This window comes from Stenella coeruleoalba (assembly GCF_951394435.1).
Source record: "Stenella coeruleoalba genome assembly, chromosome: 4".
Classification (NCBI taxonomy): domain Eukaryota; kingdom Metazoa; phylum Chordata; class Mammalia; order Artiodactyla; family Delphinidae; genus Stenella; species Stenella coeruleoalba.
The window spans coordinates 123394268-123416991 of NC_137149.1; the positions used below are offsets into that span (position 1 = coordinate 123394268).

The following is a 22724-nucleotide window of genomic DNA, read 5'->3' on the forward strand; positions in this document are numbered from 1 at the left end:
ACTAATGAACAGAGATACAAATAGTTGGCTTTTTATTTCGGTAAATGCTTCACAATTCTATAACCATTGGTCATTTTTTTGAAACCGGAAACTTTCAGCCCAGCCCAACGTGCTGGCACCCTACTTGACACTGACTTGGGTCCCAGTCTAAAGTTCTTAGAGACGCCCAGTGATTGAACGAGTTTGGAGAATATTCTTTATAATCCAAAATCAGAATCTTTTTCAGCTACATTAGTTTACTTTTTCCCTCAATCTTTGTGAAAAGTCCTACAAACAAAGTAAACATGGTAATATGTTTATAGTAAAACTCCCCTAAATTAGTCTGATTTCTGGCTTTCTATGGTTCTCTTAAAATAAAATCATCCAGCTGTTTTTACAAATTAAATTTAGAAACAAACAGAAAATTCACCAGCACACACAAGCTACCACCACATTTTCCCAGCACTTTCCCTTCCCTGCTCTGATGCTTTCATTCCAAAGAAGGAGAAGAAGGAAGAACACAGGACAATCCTAACTCAGCAGAGTTCCAACCTACCAATTGCGATAATTCATCTGTTACATTTTCACCCCACTTACTAAAACACCGTGACTCACCCAAAGACACCTCATCTGCTATTTCTCCCTGCCTTCCCCAGTTGCTTCAAGTTTCTAATAAAAAAAAAAAAAAATTCTACCAGACTATGTGTGCCCTCTGTTAGAGCAAAAAAAAAAAAAAAAAAAAAAAAAAGAAGGAAAAGAAAAACACCTGTAAAGGGAAGGAATGTAATTGCTCACTGGGGCATGTTCTTGTGGAACCTTAAGAAACTCGGTCCAAGGGAAAGCTAGGAGGCTGTCGGAAAATCCAGCACACCGCTACTTTCTGCCCCCAGGGATGGAAGCTGACCAAGAAGGCAAACAACTCTCATCACCAGGGGAGAAGGGCAGCTGCCCACTCCTTTACCTGACCTGGAGGAGTACAAATGGTGGTCAGCTGCCATTAGTACTTCATGTGTGGCGGAGAGGAGAGAAGAAAGGGGCAGGGGAGGAAAGGGAAGCGAGAAAAAGGAACGGGGGAGGGGAAGAAGAAGAACAGGAAGGGGAAGGAGAAGAAGAACAGAGAGAAATATTTTTTTCTATTGTAATTTTAAACATGAAGGTCATGAAAACACACCCAGTAGAGACACAAGTGAAGAAAACATGCAAGATATTAAGCATGCATCCTTCTTTTAGAAATCACCACAAACTTTTACACAGGAGTATTTAAAGAATGCTGAAAATATTTTAAATACAAAAATATTTTATGTAAAAATGGCAATAAAGGAAAAATAATAGCAAAGTAAATGATTAGCTCTCAAGAACTAAAGAGAACCAAAGTGAACAGAAGTTCCTGTCAAAAAATATAAAACGACTTGGAACTTTATCTCAGATTTTTAAAAAGTTAGGTTACTTTTCATTTCTGCAAAGAAAAACGCATTCCAAACAAAAAGTACTTTGAAAAAATTCAAATTTGAAATAAACGTTATCTGGAGGAATCGAAATTTTAAAAAATAACTGCCTAAAAATGTTAAAACTTGGTAAATCTGGGGAAGGGGTATTATGGGAGTCCATTGTACTATTTACTTGCAATTTTTCTGCAGGCTAGAGATTATTTCAAAATAAAAAATTTTGGTTTTTAAAAGTAAATAAATAAAAATAACTCCGAGTACCACAAATGGGCAAAATTATCAGAATTAATTGTCTACTGGAGGGAAAAAAAATAGATTGGTACAAAAGAGCAAAATTAAAAATCTGGCAGACTCACCCAATTTTTTTCTCTTAAACATATATAACTTTGAAACAATGTAGAGAGGTTGGGAAATGTAGAAAATGAATATCTACGGGACAGTGTGTACACAACTATTCAGAAACTCAAATTCTTTTTTTGGAAGAGGTGTAAGTTAGTTCAATTTGAACACTTGCTGAATCAGGAAGAAAGGAAAGAAACATCTTAAGGTAATCTTAAATTCATTAGGAAATAGTGAATAAACCTCTTTCGTTAAGAGCTGAAGTTTGAGTTGGTAACATAAAGTAACAAGAAAATGATATTAATGCTAATAAAAATCCAAAGTCTGTGACTGACCATCTTAAATTCACACTAGGAATTATTTAGAGATGAAGTGAAATTAATTTATCCTGTGCCGTTCCCTTAAATGCATTACTTAATAAGAAAACAGTAAGTCAGTATCTTTCCCTTGTGTCAATTCTCTAATTTCCTCTGATTGCAGAATGATATGACTGAAAACACAGCATTTCTTTTTGCCAGCAGCTTAAATGAGGTTGTGTCCTGGACTTCTCTATGCTGAGCCTCACGGAAAGTGAAAACAGTTTTCCAGGTCATGAATTTTTGAGGGTTTAGATATTTTAAGCACCTTGCAAGTTCAGAACTGTCTTGGGACATTTCCCATGAGCAGAGGGAAGTACCACCCAAGTCCAGGGATGTGGATGATCATATGGTTTTTCTAAGTCTAAGAACAAATTTGGAGACAGCTTAACACCTCAGGGTGACCACAGGGACACCTGCTTGTTTGAGCTGCCCTTGAACATGAATGAGAAGATAATAAAATAAAGCTATCGTCCTTCTAACCGATTCACTGCCAAGTGTGCCTTTCAGCCTTTCTCCCTTTCTGATACCAACAGAGTCTTCCAGTTCTAATCACCATAACACCATCTTGGAAATGAGAGAAGTGTTTCTAATTTTAAAATTAACTAAAAGCAGATGCTGTCGTCCCATTAAACCCTGCCAGCTGCTACTGAACCACTGGCAACCTGAGTCTATTTCATTTGGAGCCCACTAATGGTAAAAAGGAAAATCTGACTGCCAAAATTGCATACCCAAGTCAAACCAGAGAGGCAGAAAATGAAAACAACTCGCGAAAGCGAATGTATTCTAACAAGGCTCTCCAAGTCATGACGAGGCATTTTTCCTGTGGTTAATAAGCTCAGAAAAGAGTTGTTGCTTATTAAATCCTGAATTCAAACGCAGCCAAACAAGCAACGCTATCCGTAACATCCCGGCTGATTTGATTCAGCTCGGTTGATGCTTGCTCAAAGTAAGTCTTTGCGACAATGCTTTAAGATGCAGACGGGTTTAAATGCATTGACAGAATACCTGAGGGCACTGTTAATACTGATTAAAGTGAGATATCAAATAAATTAATATTTAGCAAGGTCATAATGACAGATCGGTTTGACACACAGGCCCTCAAGCCTGATGAGTTATCGTCACCCCCCAGGAGGCAGCCTGCTTTGGGGTCATGGGGGGCGGAGGAGCAGGGCCTCTTACAGGTGGCACTGAGCTGACAGCAGAGTGTAATGTAAAAGCGCTTTGTCATTCACATAACGTCTGGGGTAATGAAATGAATTCACTTTCTGGCTTCCTCTTGTCTGCGATGCCAAAGAACACTGTGTTATCAGCACAGATGGAGCAGGCATGGTTCTGGAGAACAGCCTGGTGCAAACTACAAACAAGCCACTGTGCATACCAATGAATCCCTGAGAATCAGACCCTTGCTGCTGAGTGACAGTTGTGGAAGCTCCAGAAAAATGAGCGAGGCCCAGTGGTCTTGTGCAACCAAATGTACTGTCAAGACTTTGGACGGGCAATTTGGAAGCCATGCAAATCACAGAGGCCTGGCTGCTACTCCCCCTGGGAGAAGCAAGCAGTAGAAGATGTTCACCCATGAGCTGCCTTCTTTTCTTCCTCCATTTCTTAGTAAGGGGGACCTGAGCAAATGCTAACCGACTTCTCTGAGCCAACTGTCTCTGCTCAGGAGAAAAGGACTCCAAGACAGCAGACGAAAAGGATGGATTCCCAAGTTACGTTACTATGAAACACTGAGTTGCAAAGACAACGAACATAAACAAACAATGCATGGAAAATGATTAGAAAAGAGGCATACCCATCAACATACTCAGAAGTCTCTGGACCTTTGAACTCACCCCCACAACTCTGTACAATCCTTGGTCGTTTATACCTATTTGGAAGAGACGAAATGTTAGCAAATACGAGACAGTCAAGTCTGAAAAGCTGTCAACAAACAGTGGCACTCAGAATCCTTGCTAACTCACGTTAGCAGCATTCCCGTTGCCTATAAAAACAACGTTTGACAAAAGTGAGTGTTTACCAACTTGCCTTAGCAGCTTGGTACTCATGACTTATGGTTGGAAGTTGATCTCCTGAAACACTGTTGCAGGTGGCCAAAATGTAAGGAGCCAGTGGTTATGAAAAAAAGTTGATTAAGTAGTACTCACACATACCAATGCAATTTGCAAAGATGCACGGCACCTTTCCTGTTTCTTATGTTTACTTATTCTTCAGATTTGTCTTGAAAACTTTTAGCCTTTTAAAAATAATATGGTGCTGGTTAGGACACAGGAAGAAACCGTTGTGCGGCTGATTCTTGAAGACCATGGAAATCACTCACTCAAAAGTAAAGCAAAACTTGTTTTGTTCAGGGTTTTTTTAAGAGCCATTACAGGCACTGTCCAGTAAGAAGCACTAAGACTCCAAAGGAGGACCAGAGGCTGTTTCACTGGGCTGCCTTTTGTTTCGTTCTCCTTACTCAGTTTCAAGCTTCTGAAATGTCCTATTCGTCTGTTATTTGCTGAATTGTGTCCCCCAAAATTCATATGTTGAAGTCCTAACCCCCAGTATCTCAGAATGTGACTGTTTCCGGAACTAAGGTCTTTAAAAGAAGGGGTTAAGTTAAAACAAGGTCATGAGGGTGGGCCCTAATCCAATATGACTGGTATCCTTATAAGCAGAGATCAGGCCACAGATGCAAACGGAAGGAAGACAGTGTGAAAACACAGGGAGAAGATGGCCATCCACAAGCCGTGGAGAGGGGCCCTCAGAAGAAACCAGCCCTGCGGACGCCCTGTCTCGGATCTCTAGCCCCGAGAACTCTGCGAAAATAAACTTCTGTTGCTTAAGCCACCCAGTCTGTGGTACTTGATTACGGCAGCCCCAGCAAAACAGACACACCTTCTCTCTCGACTGTCTCTGGAGAGCTCAAAGGACCAGAAGAGGAAAGGCTGGCCCTTCAGCCTACACAAGACTATTAAGAAGGCTCAAGAATCAAAGTAGCAGAGAGGCACCTTCATGATGGGAAACACTGACTCCAAGAGCAGAGAAAGATGCAGGTCAGCCCTGCCAGGAGTTGGGAAAAAAAAGAAACTGTCAAGAAACACAAAAATCAGAGCTTGAGCCTGCCGGAGGAGAAAACACCAGCCACAGCCCACTCCTTCTGTCTCCTACAAGCTAGAAGACCATGCCCAGAGAATTTTAAATACCAGAGGATTTTTGTCAATACTACTCTATTTAAGAAACCTAAAATAGTGGCCTCAAAGCCAGAAGCCAAAAGAGCAAGTCGTATGCTGCAAACAAACGTGCCCTCTGAGAAGTGCCCGACATACAAAGAGAAATGAAATAAGAATGTTACTTCAGCAATAATCATCACTCTGTGCTGGTAATTACTATCAGATAATAGATCAAGTTCAAATTCATCAACCCGAGAGAAGAAGAGTTCATTGCTAATGCGTAATGAAAGGTACAAGGGGGAACTAATGCTACTCAACACAGTTTTTCCTTTTTTAACATGAAATTTAAATAAACCTCCTATAAAAGCAGCTTGGAAACGGCACCTAGAACACATACACTCAAGTCATGTAGGATTTACTGTTTCTTGTTACATTGTCCTTAAAAGCTCTGGACTAGGGACTTGGGACAAATTTTACATCTATGAACACACACATGACATACAAAAGACATCATATAAACAGGTTTGAAGAATATAAACCAATCAATACGCCAAGTCATACGATTCGTATATCCTCTCCAACTTCTCTTCCAAATTTCCCCTATCAGCCAAAGGGATCAGTATTTCTCATCACCAAGTATTAGAATTTTGAAAATTTTCTTTGACTTCCTGTCACTTTCCAAATGCAACAGATCGCAATCTCTGCATTTTCTTCACACTCTGAACTAATCTCTGCTTCTTCAGCATGGCCTCGAATTTGATGCCTGCATGTTGGGCATCCTTACAGGGACATACACACAACCATAATCCATTCTGAACACCATCGTTTTTTCTACTTTCCATTTTTCAAGCCACTTTGATTACCTTTAGGTCTCTCCCATCCTCATTTAAAAGTTAAAGTCATCAGATCCAATCCGAATTCCTCAGCTGAAGAAGCATGTAAGGCACAGACACATAACTCCCCATAAGGGGTCCCACCTCACCTACCCACATTTATTGCAGAGTATTCGTCTTCAATCAGAGCAGACCGCTGACTATCAAATTCATCCCCTCCTCAGGCACAAGTCTCCTCTGACGGGGAAGTTCTTCCCTTTCTCTTCATTAATAACTCATCTGCCAAATACGTATTCACCAAATACATGGCAGGTGTGATTCTAGTTGCCCAAGAGTCGACAGTGAGCAAGGTGAAGTCCCATCCAGACCTTCAAATCAGAAAAAAATCCCACCTTTTCTGTCACCACCCACAGTGATATTCCCTTTTATTAAAATTTTTATCTGTTTTGAACTTATATATTCTTTTCTCACCATTTTTTCTATTGAAGTGTAGTTAATTTACAATGTTGTGTTAGTTTCAACTGTACGGCAAAGTGATTCAGCTATACATATCTGTGTGAGTATATATGTGTCTATATCTATTCTTTTTCAGATTCTTTTCCGTTATAGGTTATTACAAGATATTGACTACAGTTCGCTGTGCTCCACAGTAGGTCCTTGTTGTTTACCTAATTTATATACAGCAGTGTGTATCTGTTAATCCCAGACTCCTAACGTCTCTCCCCCACCACCGCCACTATCTCCTTTGGTAAAGCTAAGTTTGTTTCTATGTCTATGAGTCTGTTTCTGTTTTTGTAAATAACTTCACTTGTATCATGTTTTAGATTCCACATATAAGTGATATTGTATGATACTTGTCTTTGTCTGACTTGCTTCATTTAGTATGATAATCTCTAGGTCTATCATGTTGCTGTAAATAGCATTATTTCATTCTTTTTTATGTCTGAGTAATAGTCCATTGTATATATATATATGTGTGTATATATATATATATACACACCACATCTTCTTTATCTATTCATCTGTCGATGACATTCAGATTGCTTCCATGTCTTGGCTACTATAAACAGTGCTGCTATGAACCTTGGGGTGCAGGCATCTTTTTGAATTAGAGTCTTTGTCTTTTCTAGATATATGCCTGGGAGTGGGATTGCAGGATCATATGGTAGCTCTATTTTTAGTTTTTTTAAGGAAACTCCATCCTGTTCTCCATAGTGGGTGTACCAATTTACATTCCCACCAACAATGTAGGAGGGTTCCTTTTTCTCCACACCCTCTGATATTCCCTTTTTCTGAATGTGACTCGTAATTATTTTCTTTTAACACCTGATCACATTTTAAAACAAGCCCACATTCTGCTATTCACAGTTGCCAAAATCAAAAATCTGAATGCCTGACCTGACATCAGGTTATTTAGGTCTGTATTTTTCCCCACTCAGCATGAATATTCATATGTCACTATGTTAAAAATAGTTTCCACACCAAACCTATCTGAAGACGTTAAATATAAGACAGTATATGTCCTATATTGCCTTTGCTCAAACACGTCCACCTCAGAATTTTCAGATTAAGAATCATGGACTCTGGGACTTCCCTGGTGGTCCAGTGGTAAAGAATCCACCTTCCAGTGCAGGAGATGTGGGTTCGATTCCTGTTTGGGGAACTAAGATCCCACACGCCGCGCGACAGCTAACTAAGCTCACGCACCACAACTACTGAGCTTGCGTGCCTCAACAAGAGAGCCCGCGTGACACAAGCAAGACCCGACGCAGCCAAAAAAAATTAAAAATAAATAAATTGTTAAAGAAAAAAAAGAATTGTGGACCTGTGTTCTTCCTTTTCTCCCCAAATACATAGAGATATTACCTGGAAAGATATTAGGTTAACTTTGATTTGGACTTTTCTCGTTTGTTTATTTTTAATAGCTTTCACGGTGCCTTGCATAGAATAACTGAGTACAGAATAGGTATAGCTAGGTTGATCTGACTTGAAATTATTTTAGAACTACAGATACAGATTGAACTTGGCCCAAACCAGACATTACACTTAAGAACTAAAAACTTTAAAATCCAAGGTATTAATAAACAAAACGAAAAGACAACCCTCAGAATGGGAGAAAATATTCACAAATGAAGCAAGTGACAGGGATTAATCTCCAAAATATACAAATAGCTCATGAAGCTCAATACCAGAAAAACAAACAACCCAATCAAAAAATGGGCAGAAGATCTAAATAAACATTTCTCCAAAGAAGACATACAGATGGCTAAAAGCACATGAAAAGATGCTCAACATCACTAATTATTAGAAAAATGCAAATCAAAACTACAGTGAGGTATCACCTCACACCAATCAGAATGGCCAACATCAAAAAAATCTACAAACGATAAATTCTGGAGAGGGTGTGGAGAAGAGGGAACCCTCCTACACTGCTGGTGGGAATGTAAACTGGTACAGCCGCTATGGAGAACAGTATGGAAGCTCCTTAAAAAACTAAAAATAGAGCTACCATATGATCCAGCAATCCCAATCCTGGGCATATATCCGGAGAAAACCATAATTTGAAAAGATACATGCACCCCAATGTTCAATGCAGCACTATTTACAATAGCCAGGACATGGAAGCAACCTCAATGTCCACTGACAGATGAATGGATAAAGATGTAGTAATATGTACAATGGAATATTACTCAGCCATAAAAAAGAACGAACTAAGGCCATTTGCAGCAACATGGATGGACCTAGAGACTGTCATAATGAGTGAAGTAAGTCAAACAGAGAAAGATAACTATCATATGATATCACTTATATGTGGAATCTAAAAAAAAGGGTACAAATGAACTTATCTACAAAACAGAAACAGAGTTACAGATGTAGAAAACGAACTATGGTTACCAACGGGTAAGGTGGAGGGGAAGGGGATAAATTGGAAGATTGAGATTGCCATATACACACTATTACATATAAAATAGATAACTAATAAGGACCTACTGTAGAGCACAGGGAGCTCTACTCAATACTCTGTAATGGCCTATATGGGAAAAGAATCTAAAAAAGAGTGGCTAAATTTATAACTGAATCACTTTGCTGTACATCTGAAACTAACACAGCATTATAAATCTACCGTACTCCCATAAAATATTTTTTTAAAAATCCAAGGTATTAAAACTTTTTCGGCATACCACAGCTTACTGACAGGTATCATTACCACAATACTTTCTAACTTTTAACAAAAATCTATAATTGGGTCAAAGTGTTTATAGGCCCAAGGATTTTTTTTCTTTTAATTTATAAGATTGGTTCTGATCGGTAGTAAAGGCAAGGTAAGTGCTCTCAAGTTCACTGACAAGCAGCTGATGACAGCTGTCCCTGGGCAAAGCGGCCAAGGTGATATCAAACGTGCCTTCCTTCCCACCACCTGCCTCCTCCAATCTCACACAGTGCTGTCACTAAGCACGGCCCACATCTTCCTTGAGGAGAGGGGCGAGAAGTAGAAATGAGTTTCATCATCATCTCTGCCTCACTGTTTCCTTCTCCAAACCCAAATGATGCTACCAGACCCAGAGGGTCCGTTCAGCTCCAGAAAACAGCTGCCTGGAACTCAGGAACCCCAGTGGGCAACCAGAGGTCCTTGTAGGTGGGCTGGAGAATCAAAAGAGAAAAGAAGATACTTTGAGACAATAAAAAAAAAATTACAAGCAAAAGAAAAACAAAAAGTTTTAGAGGGTTGATAAATTCCATTAAACAACAGAGGTGGAGATAAAGGCTGGAGGGACTCAACTGACAAGTCAATGAAGTAAGAAGAAAACACAGTGCCATTCGGAGTTAAGGAAGCAGAAGAGAGAAGAAAGGTAATTAAAACTCGCACACAGGAAAGGCAAACAGGGAGAAGAAGAATATAAAATGAAAAGAAGGAGAAGTTGGAAAGAAGTGAGAAGACAACAGGCTAGAAATTATATCACACTTAATTTCCTGTTAATTTCATAAAAAGTATTGAGGACTTACTAAATTTTAGGCACTGAGTTAGAATAAAGTGAACACATAGGGTAAAATTAAAAAGAGAATTAAAATGAAAACAGAGAACAACTTGGGACTAACCCAGCCAGAAAGTCTTTTGTTTAGGAAAGAACATTTTTGGCTTCAGGAGCAGAGTCTGTGCCTGAGAGCTCATGGTATACATTTAGCAAAGAAACTGAATAATAAATAAACTGAATCAGTAATTGATAAGCTGATGATTGGTTAGGAAAGAGATGTGGAAAGAAAATGAAAAGACAAAAAGGATTATTTATAACTACAAAAAATAATACAACATTGTAAATCAACTATACTCCAATATGAAATTTTTAAAAAATGTTTTAAAAAGAAAAAAATAGATATAACAGTATAAAAAAGTAAGGCTCAAACTGGAACATCAATACTTTTGATGGTAACAGGCACAAGATTATTGCAAAAAACTTTCCAGGTGTGTGATTCTACAGAATAAATGATCAGATTCCAGGGGTTTATAAACTAACATTCATTCAGTTCTCATCTAGTAACCAGCAAAGTGCTTGGTGTGAACTGAGATATCTGAGTAATATCTGCAGAGAAAGTGAAATGTTTACTTGCATTTGTGCACGTTGACAACAGGGGTGAAAGGTCATTAATGTTCATGTTCACATTCACATCAAAAGTCTGCAATGTGTCATTATTAATGAGGCACATGTGCATATACAAACATGGACATGCATAAGTACAAATAAAGGTTTACACATCTCACCGGCACTGCAAAGACAAACTCCCCTGTTGGCTATGTAATGAACAAATACAAATATTCATGCATGTATGTGTGTGTATAATAATTTTAAATATGTTTGGTAATTATATCTTATATATCTTGAAAGATTCCTGAAAATAAAAGGGAAACAGTATCATATGTAAAGTGATTAGGAAAAATTTGTGAGGAAATACCTAGCAACAAGGCTTAAGAATGCTATGCTAGGGCTTCCCTGGTGGCGCAGTGGTTGAGAGTCCGCCTGCCGATGCAGGGGACACGGGTTCGTGCCCCGGTCGGGGAAGATCCCACATGCCGTGGTGCGGCTGGGCCCGTGAGCCATGGCCGCTGAGCCTGTGCTCCGCAACGGGAGAGGCCACAACAGTGAGAGGCCCGCGTACCGCAAAAAAAAAAAAGAATGCTATGCTATATCGCTAATTATTAGAGAAATGCAAATCAACACACAATGAGGCATCACCTCACACCAGTCAGAATGGCCATCAGCCACAAGTCTACAAATAAGAAATGCTGAAGAGGGTGTAGAGAACAAGGAACCCTCCAACGCTATTGGTGGGAATGTAAATTGGTGCACCCACTATGGAGAACAGTATGGAGGTTTCTCAAAAAACTAGAGTTGCATATGATCCAGCAATCCCACTCCTGGGTATATATTGGAGAAAACTCTAATTCGAAAACATACATGCATCCCAATGTTCACGGCAGCACTATTTACAATAGCCAAGACTTGGAAGCAGCCTAAATGTCCACCAACAGATGAATGGACAAAGAAGATGTATTATACACACATATACACACACAATGGAATATTACACATAAAAAGGAATGAAAGAATGCCATTTGCAGCAATATGGATGGACCTAGAGATTATCATACTAAGTGAAGTCAGAGAAAGACAAATATCATATGATACTGCTTATGCGGAATCTTTAAAAATGATTCAAATTAACTTATTTACAAAACAGAAACAGACTCAGAAACATGGAAAATAAACTTTAGGTTACCAAACGAGAAAGTGAGGGGGGAGGGATAAATTAGGAGTTTGAGATTAACATATACACACTAAAATACATAAAATAGATAATCAACAAGGACCTACTGTATAGCACAGGGAACTATATTCAATATCTTGTAATAACCTATAATGGAAAAGAATCTGAAAAAGATATATATAGATATATATATATATAACTGACTCACTTTGCTGTACACCTGCAACTAACACAACATTGTAGATCAACTATACTTCAATTTTTTTAAAAAAGAAAGAGATACTACAAAAGGCATTCAAAGAAAAGCAATGAAGAGACTCATGAATATCGTTTCAGGTCATAGGTGAATTACAAAAACTTGGTAATGCGTTCCTTCCATACATTTATAACTAACCCTCAATGAGCACTACGCTTATATGTCTGTGTAAGTATAGTAAACACGTTCCAGTCCACCCACTACACTGAGTTACATAAAAATAAACAGGTTCATACACAAAGATACCCTTCCAAGATACAGGGTGATCCATAATATTTTAAGGTTCTGTCAAAAACACATGTTTATATTAAATTAGTTTTAAATATAAGCACATAGAACCAAGAATGATTCACTCTTCCATCAAAGGGACCTACCATTCAACATCATAAATTTAAGAAGCTCTCTATATAAAACTGCAGAATTCTAAAGCTTTAGAAGAAGAATGCATTATTTTTAACACTTACAATGTATTAAATACTGCAAAAAGCAGTGTAAGAGACCATTTCTAAGCACTGGGACAGTTAGAAGGTTACCTATACCTTTACAAAGATGAGAAGCTCAAAATGATACCGAGTAACATTTTAACCTTTCTAGATCTTGGTTCCCTCATTTAAAAAAAAAACAACAAAAACAAAACATATCCTGGAAATAGAAATTTGTTAAGGTTATAAGATACAAACTATTACAAATTAAGCTTATGGAGATTCGGGAAGCTTCCAGCTCTCCCCTCTCCCAGTTGTTACTGGCAAGTTATTCAACCTGTCTCAACTTCTTTATCTGAAAAATGAGGTTAATGATGGAATGGGGTTGTTGTGAAAATTAAAGGAGATAATGTTTATAAAGCATTTGCATGAGCCTTACATAACAAGCACTCATGAAAATCTTTTTAACTGCAACATAAAATCAAGATTAATATCAAAACACCTTGGCAAAATACATATAAAAGTCACTCTAACCAAGGCATGCAGTCTACAGCCCACTGTCATAAAATAAAGCTTATGTTGGGAAGACAGTCAAAGTTTATTTAATACGAATGACTCATGGAAAATATAAAATTCCTGTTCACCAGTAACGTTTGGAATTTCTCCCCTGGATGATAATTATTTGGGCGGCAGATAGAAAAGCATTACAGACAGCTACTATCCGCCAGGAACTGATCTGCGTTTTCCTTCCCTATGAAGTCTTGCTTCCACTTTCGTGTTGGCTTTCCCCTACTCTTTTCATAAAAATCCGTTTCTGGGCTAGGATCAAGAGCCTCCCTACCAGCAGGCACCTAGCGGAGAGGTCTCATGATTTCATTCATGTGTTCTTTTCACACCCAGACCAACCCAAGGCTGAGCTCAGAAACCTGCCAGCTTGGCACTCCCGAGGCTGGCCGTCACATGCAGGTCCATTCCAGCAGGAGTGAGAAATACCCGAAAACAGGACAAGGCAAATATCCCATTCCAGGTCCAAGCCAATTTCTTTGGAAGTACTGATCATTTCTGGACTCTTCAGACATCTAGGCCTGACTCTAAGTCTCATCCTCTCAAATCCAAGTCTCAAATACAAAGAGTGTTTGGTTTATTAAGGGCTACCTTTGTATTGGGGTCCAAATGGACTATAGTATACTCCCAGTACTCCGTGTGGCTGGCCTCATCTCCCGTTTCTAGCCAGCACAAGGGAAAGCATTTTTGCTTCAGACCAGACAACCCCTAGGCTTGCTGTTATTCCTTGTACAACCACCAAGCCAGCAGGCAGGATGCCTAGAGAGGGGCAGGAGGAAGCTGCAAAATAACAGGGAGTTTCCTCTCTCACTAGAAACACTCGGGGTCCCAAACTCTCCCCAGGTGTCTGATGTCTAGCTGTCCCAGGTCTAAGAGATCTAGTTCTGACTCATTCGACGTGCCCTTCCATCTTTCCTCACAGGGTGAACCTCCGGGAAAGAAGCATCTCACAGCCTCTGCACCTTCCGGCATCCCCATCACCACTAAGGTGCTCGGTCACCCAACTCTTCGTCTCATTTTACTTCTATCGCCACAGAGTAAATCTAAGAATCGAAGACCGGCATTCAAATCCCAGCTCTGCCACTTTCAACTTGTCTCTTGAGCCTAATATATGCACCTAAGCCTAATCAAGAAGATGTATCTGCTCAACCACCTACTGAGTTGTGTAGAGCCTGGGTGAACTAGAGTACACAGAATACTCGGAAAATGTAAACTGCCGTTTATTTGAATTTCAAACACTGTCAGATGCAGGTCCCACACTGACATTAGGTCTGCCACTGAGAGACTTTGCAGGGAGTTGTAGAGATTCTCAGCAAAGGGGACACATCTTCCTTGGGTTGATGGTACACCCTCAGGGGTCCATGATGGAGCTGGTCCGGAAAGAGGGCAGGTGTAACTTCAGGATGGCTTCATCCCAGATCGAGATGAGCACTTCAGAGAGTGATACTCAAATCTTCCCTCCCCACTTCCCTTTCCTATTGTCTACAGTTTCAAACCTCCTCTGTTCCTTAAACATTTGTCTTCTGAAAAGATGCTCGATGTCACTAATTATTAGAGAAATGCAAGTCAAAACTACAATAAGATATCACATCACACCAGTCAGAATGGCCATCATCAAAAAGTCTACAAACAGTAAACGCTGGAGAGGGTGTGGAGAAAAGGGAACCCTACACTGTGAGTGGGAATGTAAATTGGTGCAGCCATTATGGAAAACACTATGGAGGTTTCTTAAAAAACTAAAAATGGAGCTACCAAATGATCCAGCAATCCCATTCTTGGGCATATATCCAGAGAAAACCATAATCCAAAAGGATACATGCACCCCAGTGTTCACTGCACCACTGTTTACATAGCCAAGATATGGAAGCAACGTAAATGTCCATCAACAGATGAACGGATAAAGAAGATGTGGTACAGGGACTTCCCTAGCAGTCCAGTGGTTAAGACTCTGAACTCCCAATGCAGCGGGCACGGGTTCGATCCCTGGTTGGGGAACTAAGGATCCCACATGCCACGCAGTGTGGCCAAAAAATTAAAAAAAAAAAAAAAGAAGAAGAAGTGGTACATATATACAATAGAATATTACTCAGCCATAAAAAAGAATGAAATAATGCCATTTGCAGCAACACGGATGGACCTAAAGATTATTATACTAAGTCACACAGAGAAAGGCAAATATCATATGATATTACTCATATGTGGAATCTAATTTTTTAAAAAATATACAAATGAACTTATTTACAAAACAGAAACAGACTTACAGTTATCAAAAACAAACTCATAGCTACCAAAGGGGAAACGGGGTTGGGGAGGGGGATAAATCACGAGCTTGGGATGAACACACTCACTACTTTATCTAAGACAGATAACCAACAAGGACCTACTGTATAGCACGGGAGCCCTACTCAATATTCTGTAATAACCTATATGAGAAAAGAATCTAAAACAAGAATGAATAGGGCTTCCCTGGTGGCGCAGTGGTTGAGAGTCCGCCTGCCAATGCAGGGGACACAGGTTCGTGCCCCGGTCCGGGAAGATCCCACATGCCGCGGAGTGGCTGGGCCCGTGAGCCATGGCCGCTGGGCCTGCACGTCCGGAGCCTGTGCTCCGCAACGGGAGAGGCCACAACAGTGAGAGGCCCACGTATCGCAAAAAAAAAAAAGAATGAATGTATGTATAACTGGATCGCTTTGCTGTATACCTGAAACTAACACAACACTGTAAATCAACTGTACTCCAATAAAATTAAAACATTTAAAAAAAAATGTGTCTTCTATTGTTTCATTCATCTCCAGCGTCTTCAGAAGATCAGCCTAGAGAATCTCCATGTCCTCACGTTCATTGTGGTTCAGAGCACCAGCTTTAAGAAGAAGTCGGTCTTGGATGTGAGCTGTAGTCTGCCATTTCCTAGCCCTGAGACTCACACAAGTCCGATGATGACCCTTCACTTCAGCTGATCATGTAAAACGGAGAAATACCACTGTCTTACAAGGTTCTTGTAAAAATGACACGTAAGTACAACCTCGTTGTTCTCCAGTTTCATGACTTCTTGACTTCTATTGGCTGTTTCTCGATCCTCCTCATACCTGGATTATCTAGAGCATTGACACTGTTGATCCCCCTTCAAATCTCCCCTTGTGGATTCCCTTACACCACACTCTCTTGATTCTCCTCCTACCCCTTTGACTGTTGTATGTCTCCTTCACTCTTCTTCTTCCTCTCATTCTCTAAATGCAAAGATGCCCAAAGATTCTGCCCTTTGCCCCACTATCTTCTTACCTCACCATCCACCTGAAGGATTTTCCAACTATCCAAACTTTGCCTCTCTAAAAATGACGCCCATACCTCTCTGGCAGCCTTCATTGCGTTTCTGACGCAGGTATGTCACAGGTACCTGGAATCTGGGATATCCAAAACCAGTCTGTATTCCCCCTGAACCTACTGTTCCTCTTGCATTCTCTGTCTTGGCTAAAGATGTCTTCAGCTACCAGGGCTGGAAACCTTAGAGTCAGGTTTTCCTTTTCCCTTTCGTTTACCTCCTACATCCAACAGGCCACCAGATTCTATTTTTCTGCCAAGTGTCTCTTCTATGCATCTTTTCTTTCCATTGCCAATGGCAAGTTTAAACCTCCGTGATTTCTCACCTGGATTATTTCTAAAACCCAACCAGTCATCTTTCCTTCTATGCCCCTCCCCGCATCAACTCTACTTCTGTCAAAGATCTGAACGCACCCCTGCTCAGATCTGTCATTGTCGCACCAGTGCCTACAGAACTGAGGCAAATACGCAGCCCAGCACCTGGGATCTGCCACACTCCGGCCTCAATTGCTCACAGAGCATCTTCTCACGTCATCTCCACCCACTCACCTCCGCCAGCAACACCCCAGGGTGGGTGAACACCATCTGCGCCAGCATCTCCCTCTGAAGCAAAGAACAGGTTTGCTTGCAGCCTTGGAAAATATAGTGTCCATCTAGAGCAAACGGCAGACATGCTTGCCAGTCATTTCGAAAGAGTCGAGTTTTCTAAGTTCAGAGTTATCCTTCTCCTAAAACACAACCCAATGTGTGCAGCTATATCTGAGCCTCTTTGCAGTGCCCTTGGGAACTGGGGCTCAGGGCCCCAACACGAAACGTAAAACACTGGCTACTGAGAGTAATGAACTGTCCTTCACCTCTGATCCAGGAGTCTTGTGTCTTCTACCAGCATCCATGAAACTGTACAGGCTAACTTGTTCACAGGAAAGTAAAGTAAAATCTCAGCACCTTCACTGTCTTGAAACTAAAGGTTAGATTTAAGAGCAGGAACCATACCTTGACCATTTCTCCCCTGTATCTTTCCTTCAAGAAACAGCCAGAAAGTTCTGAGTAAAGTCCACCTAACATGTACACACCCAGCAGTATTAAGTAGTAAAGTAAGCTGGAATAAATGGGCAGCTAGGGAAGAGTACATGTTATTTTCAAACTCATCATTCGTGTAGCTCAAGTTGAAGTAGCTACAAATTTTTACTTACTTCTAAATTAGAAAAGAGACTCAGACTCAAGGCAAAAGTTGCCCGTTGCTATTTGCAAGCCTCCTTTTTATCCCTCCTCTACAGAGATCAGAATATTAGAAAAGGTCTACTGGTGTCTCGCTACTGCCACCTGCCTCTCCTCCACCTCAGAGCAGCTGTGGCATTAGGGACAAATCCATGTTAGGCAAAGGCAACCCTGGACAATCTCTCTCTTTTTTTTTTTCCTCTTTTCTTTTCTCTTTTCTTTTCCTCTTTTTTTCTGAAAGCTTGAGATAATCTAAAGCCATCATCTTGCTCCTGAGTCTCTTTTCTTCCTTGCACTCTGGCCATTTAACTGCTCAAGTATCCGTAGGGCAGAGAGACAGGAGGTTGAAAGGCAAGCCAGTTAATTTCACTGCTTGTTACAAGAGCCACTTAAAATTACGTGACTAAAGTGAACTCAGGGGATTTCTTTGCCTATATAAATTACTATTTAAAAAACAAATCCCTTAGTGTTCCCAGAGCCTTGCATCAATAATGGGACCACTGAATTGTGACTGGCCTCAATTCATAGATTTATTTCTAAAGAAGCAACTCACATTTACTGAGCACTCAATATACGCCAATGTCCCAAGCCTCCCTGTTTAATTCTCACAACGACCCTACGAAAAAGTTGCTACCATTATCCCGAATTACACATGATCAAATCAAGACAGAGAGGTTAACCAGCTCACTTGCATGGCTGCAGAGCGAAGAAGTGGAGAAAGAGATTCTGAACAAGGCTGACTTCTGAGTCCCTGTTCTTCAGCTGATGCTAAGAGTGCCGAGAGAGCCTTACAATAAAATGCCCACGGACCTCATCCAAATGGGAGCCGAACACACAAAGCCTCGCACACCTACTCAGGAGCAAGAAGATTTAACCATCTGTCTGTATTAATTTCACTCAACCATTCATTTGGAGGCTAATAGCTTTAGACACTTCTTTGCTCTTAAAACAAATAAGATTACTAATTGAGAAAATTAAAAATCAGTCCCGAATCGCCTGGAGTTAGTATTTCAGCTCCGCATTTGCATTTCTGCAGACACCACAAGACTCTTCACCTCCCTACCGTGGAAGCCTGTCCTCTGTATCCACCCACACACATTTCACACCCATTCTGATTCAAAAAGAGACAGCGAGCGAGAAGGTCTAGTTTACTTGCTGTAAATTTTCTGGGGACAGCTGTTCTTTATTTTCTTCATTTTGCACATAATTGGCCCTCGGCAGTTGAAGATTAATGTGCAAACGTAGTAAAATATGTTGAAGTCCACTTTGGGCATTTTCCCTCCCACAAAGATTAATACTGAAACTATACATTATCATCTTCTACCGTCTTGAGGCCCCATACAATTCCAGAAGTGCTCTGGAATCAGAAAAACCCTCAAGCCAACTTGAGAACGATTTTCCAAAGACCTAAAACTTTGCTTTCCAAAGAAAGAGAAATTCACTTTTACATGCGATAATTCAGACTGTCACATCTTAGATGTGGCTTCCTACTTCTATCCCATGAGTTCACAGCTTGTTACAAAGCTGAATTTGATAACTGACAGCTTGCCTAGACCGACATTTTAATGCCATGCTCTAGAAATTAAAGTGAATATTCAAATTATCCACATATGGAAGAATTTTTTAAGAGAAATTCATAAACAGAAGTGGCACACAAATATAGTTTTAAATCATGACGACTATTTAAAGAACTTTTTAAGCAAAAGAGCCTTACTTTGTTTTTGCACATTTTACAACATATGCACCTGAAAAACGCTGTGTCACCCAGTTCCAAACAAAAGACCAGGTATTGGGCATGGGAGGCAGCTCCTTAAGTTGTTTACTTAAGGAAATTATTCTCCAAGCTCTGAAACCTTGCGATTTTTTTCATATGTAACATGATGCATCTTTCTATCTATGTCTAAAATATTACCCATAATTCAGAAAGATGCTGACAAATTCATGGAGTGAAAACCAATCTTGCAAGTTATTTGAAAGCACTAATTCCAATCACATACAGAAGAATAAATTCTTTCACTAATCTTCCAATAATATTACAAACTGTTGGAACACATAATACTGCCAATGTGGTATTTTCAGCAGATCTCTGAATACTCGAGCAAAAAGCAATTGCTTATTGAGTGCTTACTACGTGTGCAAGACATTGTACTTAGAAATGCGAAGAGGCAAAGGATAAATAAGACATTTTCTCTACTCCAAGGGAAAAGCAAAGTTCCAGAAACAAAATAAATATGTGAGACACAGTTAACGATACCAGGCAACAGAAGTGCCAAATGAAGAACGTGTACATCTCGGGATTAAAACAATCCAGGGGAAGGATGGAAAGAGGAAATAAAGAGATACATTTATGAGTAGTAAAATCTACGATCATCAAAATTAGCTCTTTTGACCTTCACAGACGTGGGTGGGAGTAGACAGTGAGAATGAACTTCCTAGTTCCAGTCTTTTAGAAACTAAGGGTCTGAAAGGTTAACAAAGTTTTACCAAACTACAACTTTCCAGAATGCCTCCCTTACTGCACCACTTTGGAACGTAAACCTACAAATCCTTGTCACCCACAGAAAGGTAAACCTTCCACAAAGGGACCTGAGTGCCCCCTCTCTCCCACACACCTCTCCAGCCCCTCCTCCAGTCTCACCCAATGACTCTCAGGTCCCAGGTGCAGCACATCCTTTCAAACCCCTCCACTTCAACACCCACTCTTTTCCCTGCCAAGACTCCTTGCTCCTGACACCCTGCAAATGTGCACCTAGAACAGTTCCCCCTCGTACTTTGGAAGGAAGCCCGACTGCTGGGTCCTCAAGGAAGCCTAGAGTCAGTGGTATTTCAGAGGCCCAGGAGGGGCAAAGGAAAAGACTGGACCCATCATCATCTTCCAGGGGTGCAGGCGCCTGGAAAAGCAGACCCCATCATGACAGCGCCATGGATCAGACACAAACAATGGCCGAGAGGGTGTATAAACTGCTTGAGAATACTGGCGTCTTTTCCCACAGAGGGAGAAACTACCACAGGGCATCAGAAACTAGGCATCATGCAGAGATGGTAGGTAGGAGGGCTAGAAGCAAAGCGGTGAGATGAGTGAACGCTTCTGAATTTGCCTTGGATTAACCTACAAGCATCTAGCTTTGAACCATCCTTGACTTCTGATGCACTGCAACTTGGCCACTTTGAGACATTTGGTGATTACTTCTCTTAAGCTCACTTTTTAGGGTGGAGGTTGTACCCTACATCAACTATGCTCTCTCTTGTAATCCCAGAAGTTACATGGATCCAGGACCTGGAGCCTTCATAAACTCTACTTTCTCAGGAAAGCTTCTTCTATCCCCTAAAAAGTACAAGATGAGAAAAGTCCCGTCTCCACCTGTCTGTTCTTACTGGACCTCTCACTGTCTACCGCAGAAGCCCGGCCACCAATGATTTTGATTCAACAAAGATGACTGAGCCCAGGAATCTGCATTTTCAAGAAGCACCCTGGTGATCCTAATATATTTCATCAGGTCTGCCAGGGACCCATGAGTTTCCCTGATATCCTTTGTTTCCCAAACTAAAACTTGAAGGTGAAATTCCTTGCAGAACTGTGATTCTCTGTGTACAACCAACTGCTCCAGATGACGACATCTTCCTCTGCTCAATCACTTGGACGTATCCGTGCTGCCCGACCCCAGTGCCAAATCGATCATCCTCAATCAGTTGCCTCCCCTGTGGAATACTCCAACCTAGGCAGAATTCTGAGTCATTCCACCTATGGCTACTAATACTGGTTTTTATATTTACCTTTCTGATAAGCCTGCTACTCTGCTATCCACTACCCTCTAGTACTTACCCCAGGTCCTTGCCAATTAAATGCAAATACCTGAGTACTTCTTTACCTCTGTTTCTTCATGCTTCCTTTCCATCTGGCTTGCTTCTGTTTCCACATCTTTGCTGACGTCCCTCTAAATGCTAAAATATACTTTTCTACTACTTTAAAACCAAAGAAGCCTGTTCCTAAACACAGTCCTCAATTAAGATCAAGTACTCAGGGCTTCCCTGGTGGCGCAGTGGTTGAGAGTCCGCCTGCCGATGCAGGGGACACGGGTTCGTGCCCCAGTCCAGGAAGATCCCACATGCCACGGAGCGGCTGGGCCCGTGAGCCATGGCCGCTGAGCCTGCGCGTCCGGAGCCTGTGCTCCGCAACGGGAGAGGCCACAACAGTGAGAGGCCCACGTACCGCAAAAGAAAAAAAGATCAAGTACTCAGCAATCCATCAAAATGCATTCAAATTCCCTTGATCCATGCAAAATTGTAACACTTTTATTTTAGTACCTGTTATACTTAAATTACAAATACCTATATTTTGTCTACCATTCATGGATCAAGAATTGTATGTAACCAGCCTTTAATACGTATCTCAACGGCCTAGAGCAAGGCTATTTATCAATACACCACATGAATGCTCAATAAATACTGGCCGACTGGCTTCAGATGAGAGCTAGGGTTTAACTGTGATAAGTCACCTGTTACTGAGGGAAGGAGAAGAACACTGTGCTATTTTCTTGGGAAGTTTTCTTTTTTGTTTGTCTGGGTTTAGGTTGGGTTATTTTTAAAAAGAAGTTGAAAGTTCCCCATGTAACAGGACACTACAAAGATAACAACTGTGTATTCCATTGCTCCAACACACAAGAACATCAGGACAGTGGTGCCTGAACTTTACCATGTATCAGCATCACCTCAGGAGCACTGAAAATGCCAACTTCCTATTTCACACCTGACAGCAATGACATCAGGCTGACTGGGTGTGAGAGCCAGGCAGCAGTGTGGTTTGAAGATCCCAGGTGATTCCACTGCACAGCAATGTTCGAGAACAGCTGCTTTAGGAAGTCCTTCAGCTTGGAAAACATAAGCAATACTTTCCCAGTGGTAGTCAGACTGCCTGGATCCATTAAGAGCCGGTTCACATCATTGACAAACACTCGGTAAATGGATGAAAGATCAGTTGATCTGACTCCCAAACGTGCCTTACCTTCATGAACAAACAACTCTATGGAAAAGAAGAGTATGATCTGTTAACTGACACTGATACTGTAGTGAAAC

The 22724-nt window shown here is 40.8% G+C and overlaps 1 protein-coding gene across 3 annotated transcripts in view; it reads right to left on the reverse strand.

Moving 5' to 3' along the window:
- The window catches only part of ARHGAP10 (Rho GTPase activating protein 10), a 327164-nt gene that overhangs the window by 125872 nt on the left and 178568 nt on the right, over positions 1-22724 (reverse strand). For 2 of the 3 annotated variants that reach the window (XM_079920745.1, XM_079920744.1), the window contains one exon: positions 3918-3992. The exons of the other annotated variant lie outside the window; for it this stretch is intronic. In XM_079920745.1, the coding sequence (XP_079776871.1) occupies positions 3918-3992 (75 nt within the window). The remainder of the gene's footprint in view (positions 1-3917; positions 3993-22724) is intronic. 3 annotated transcript variants of the gene reach the window in all.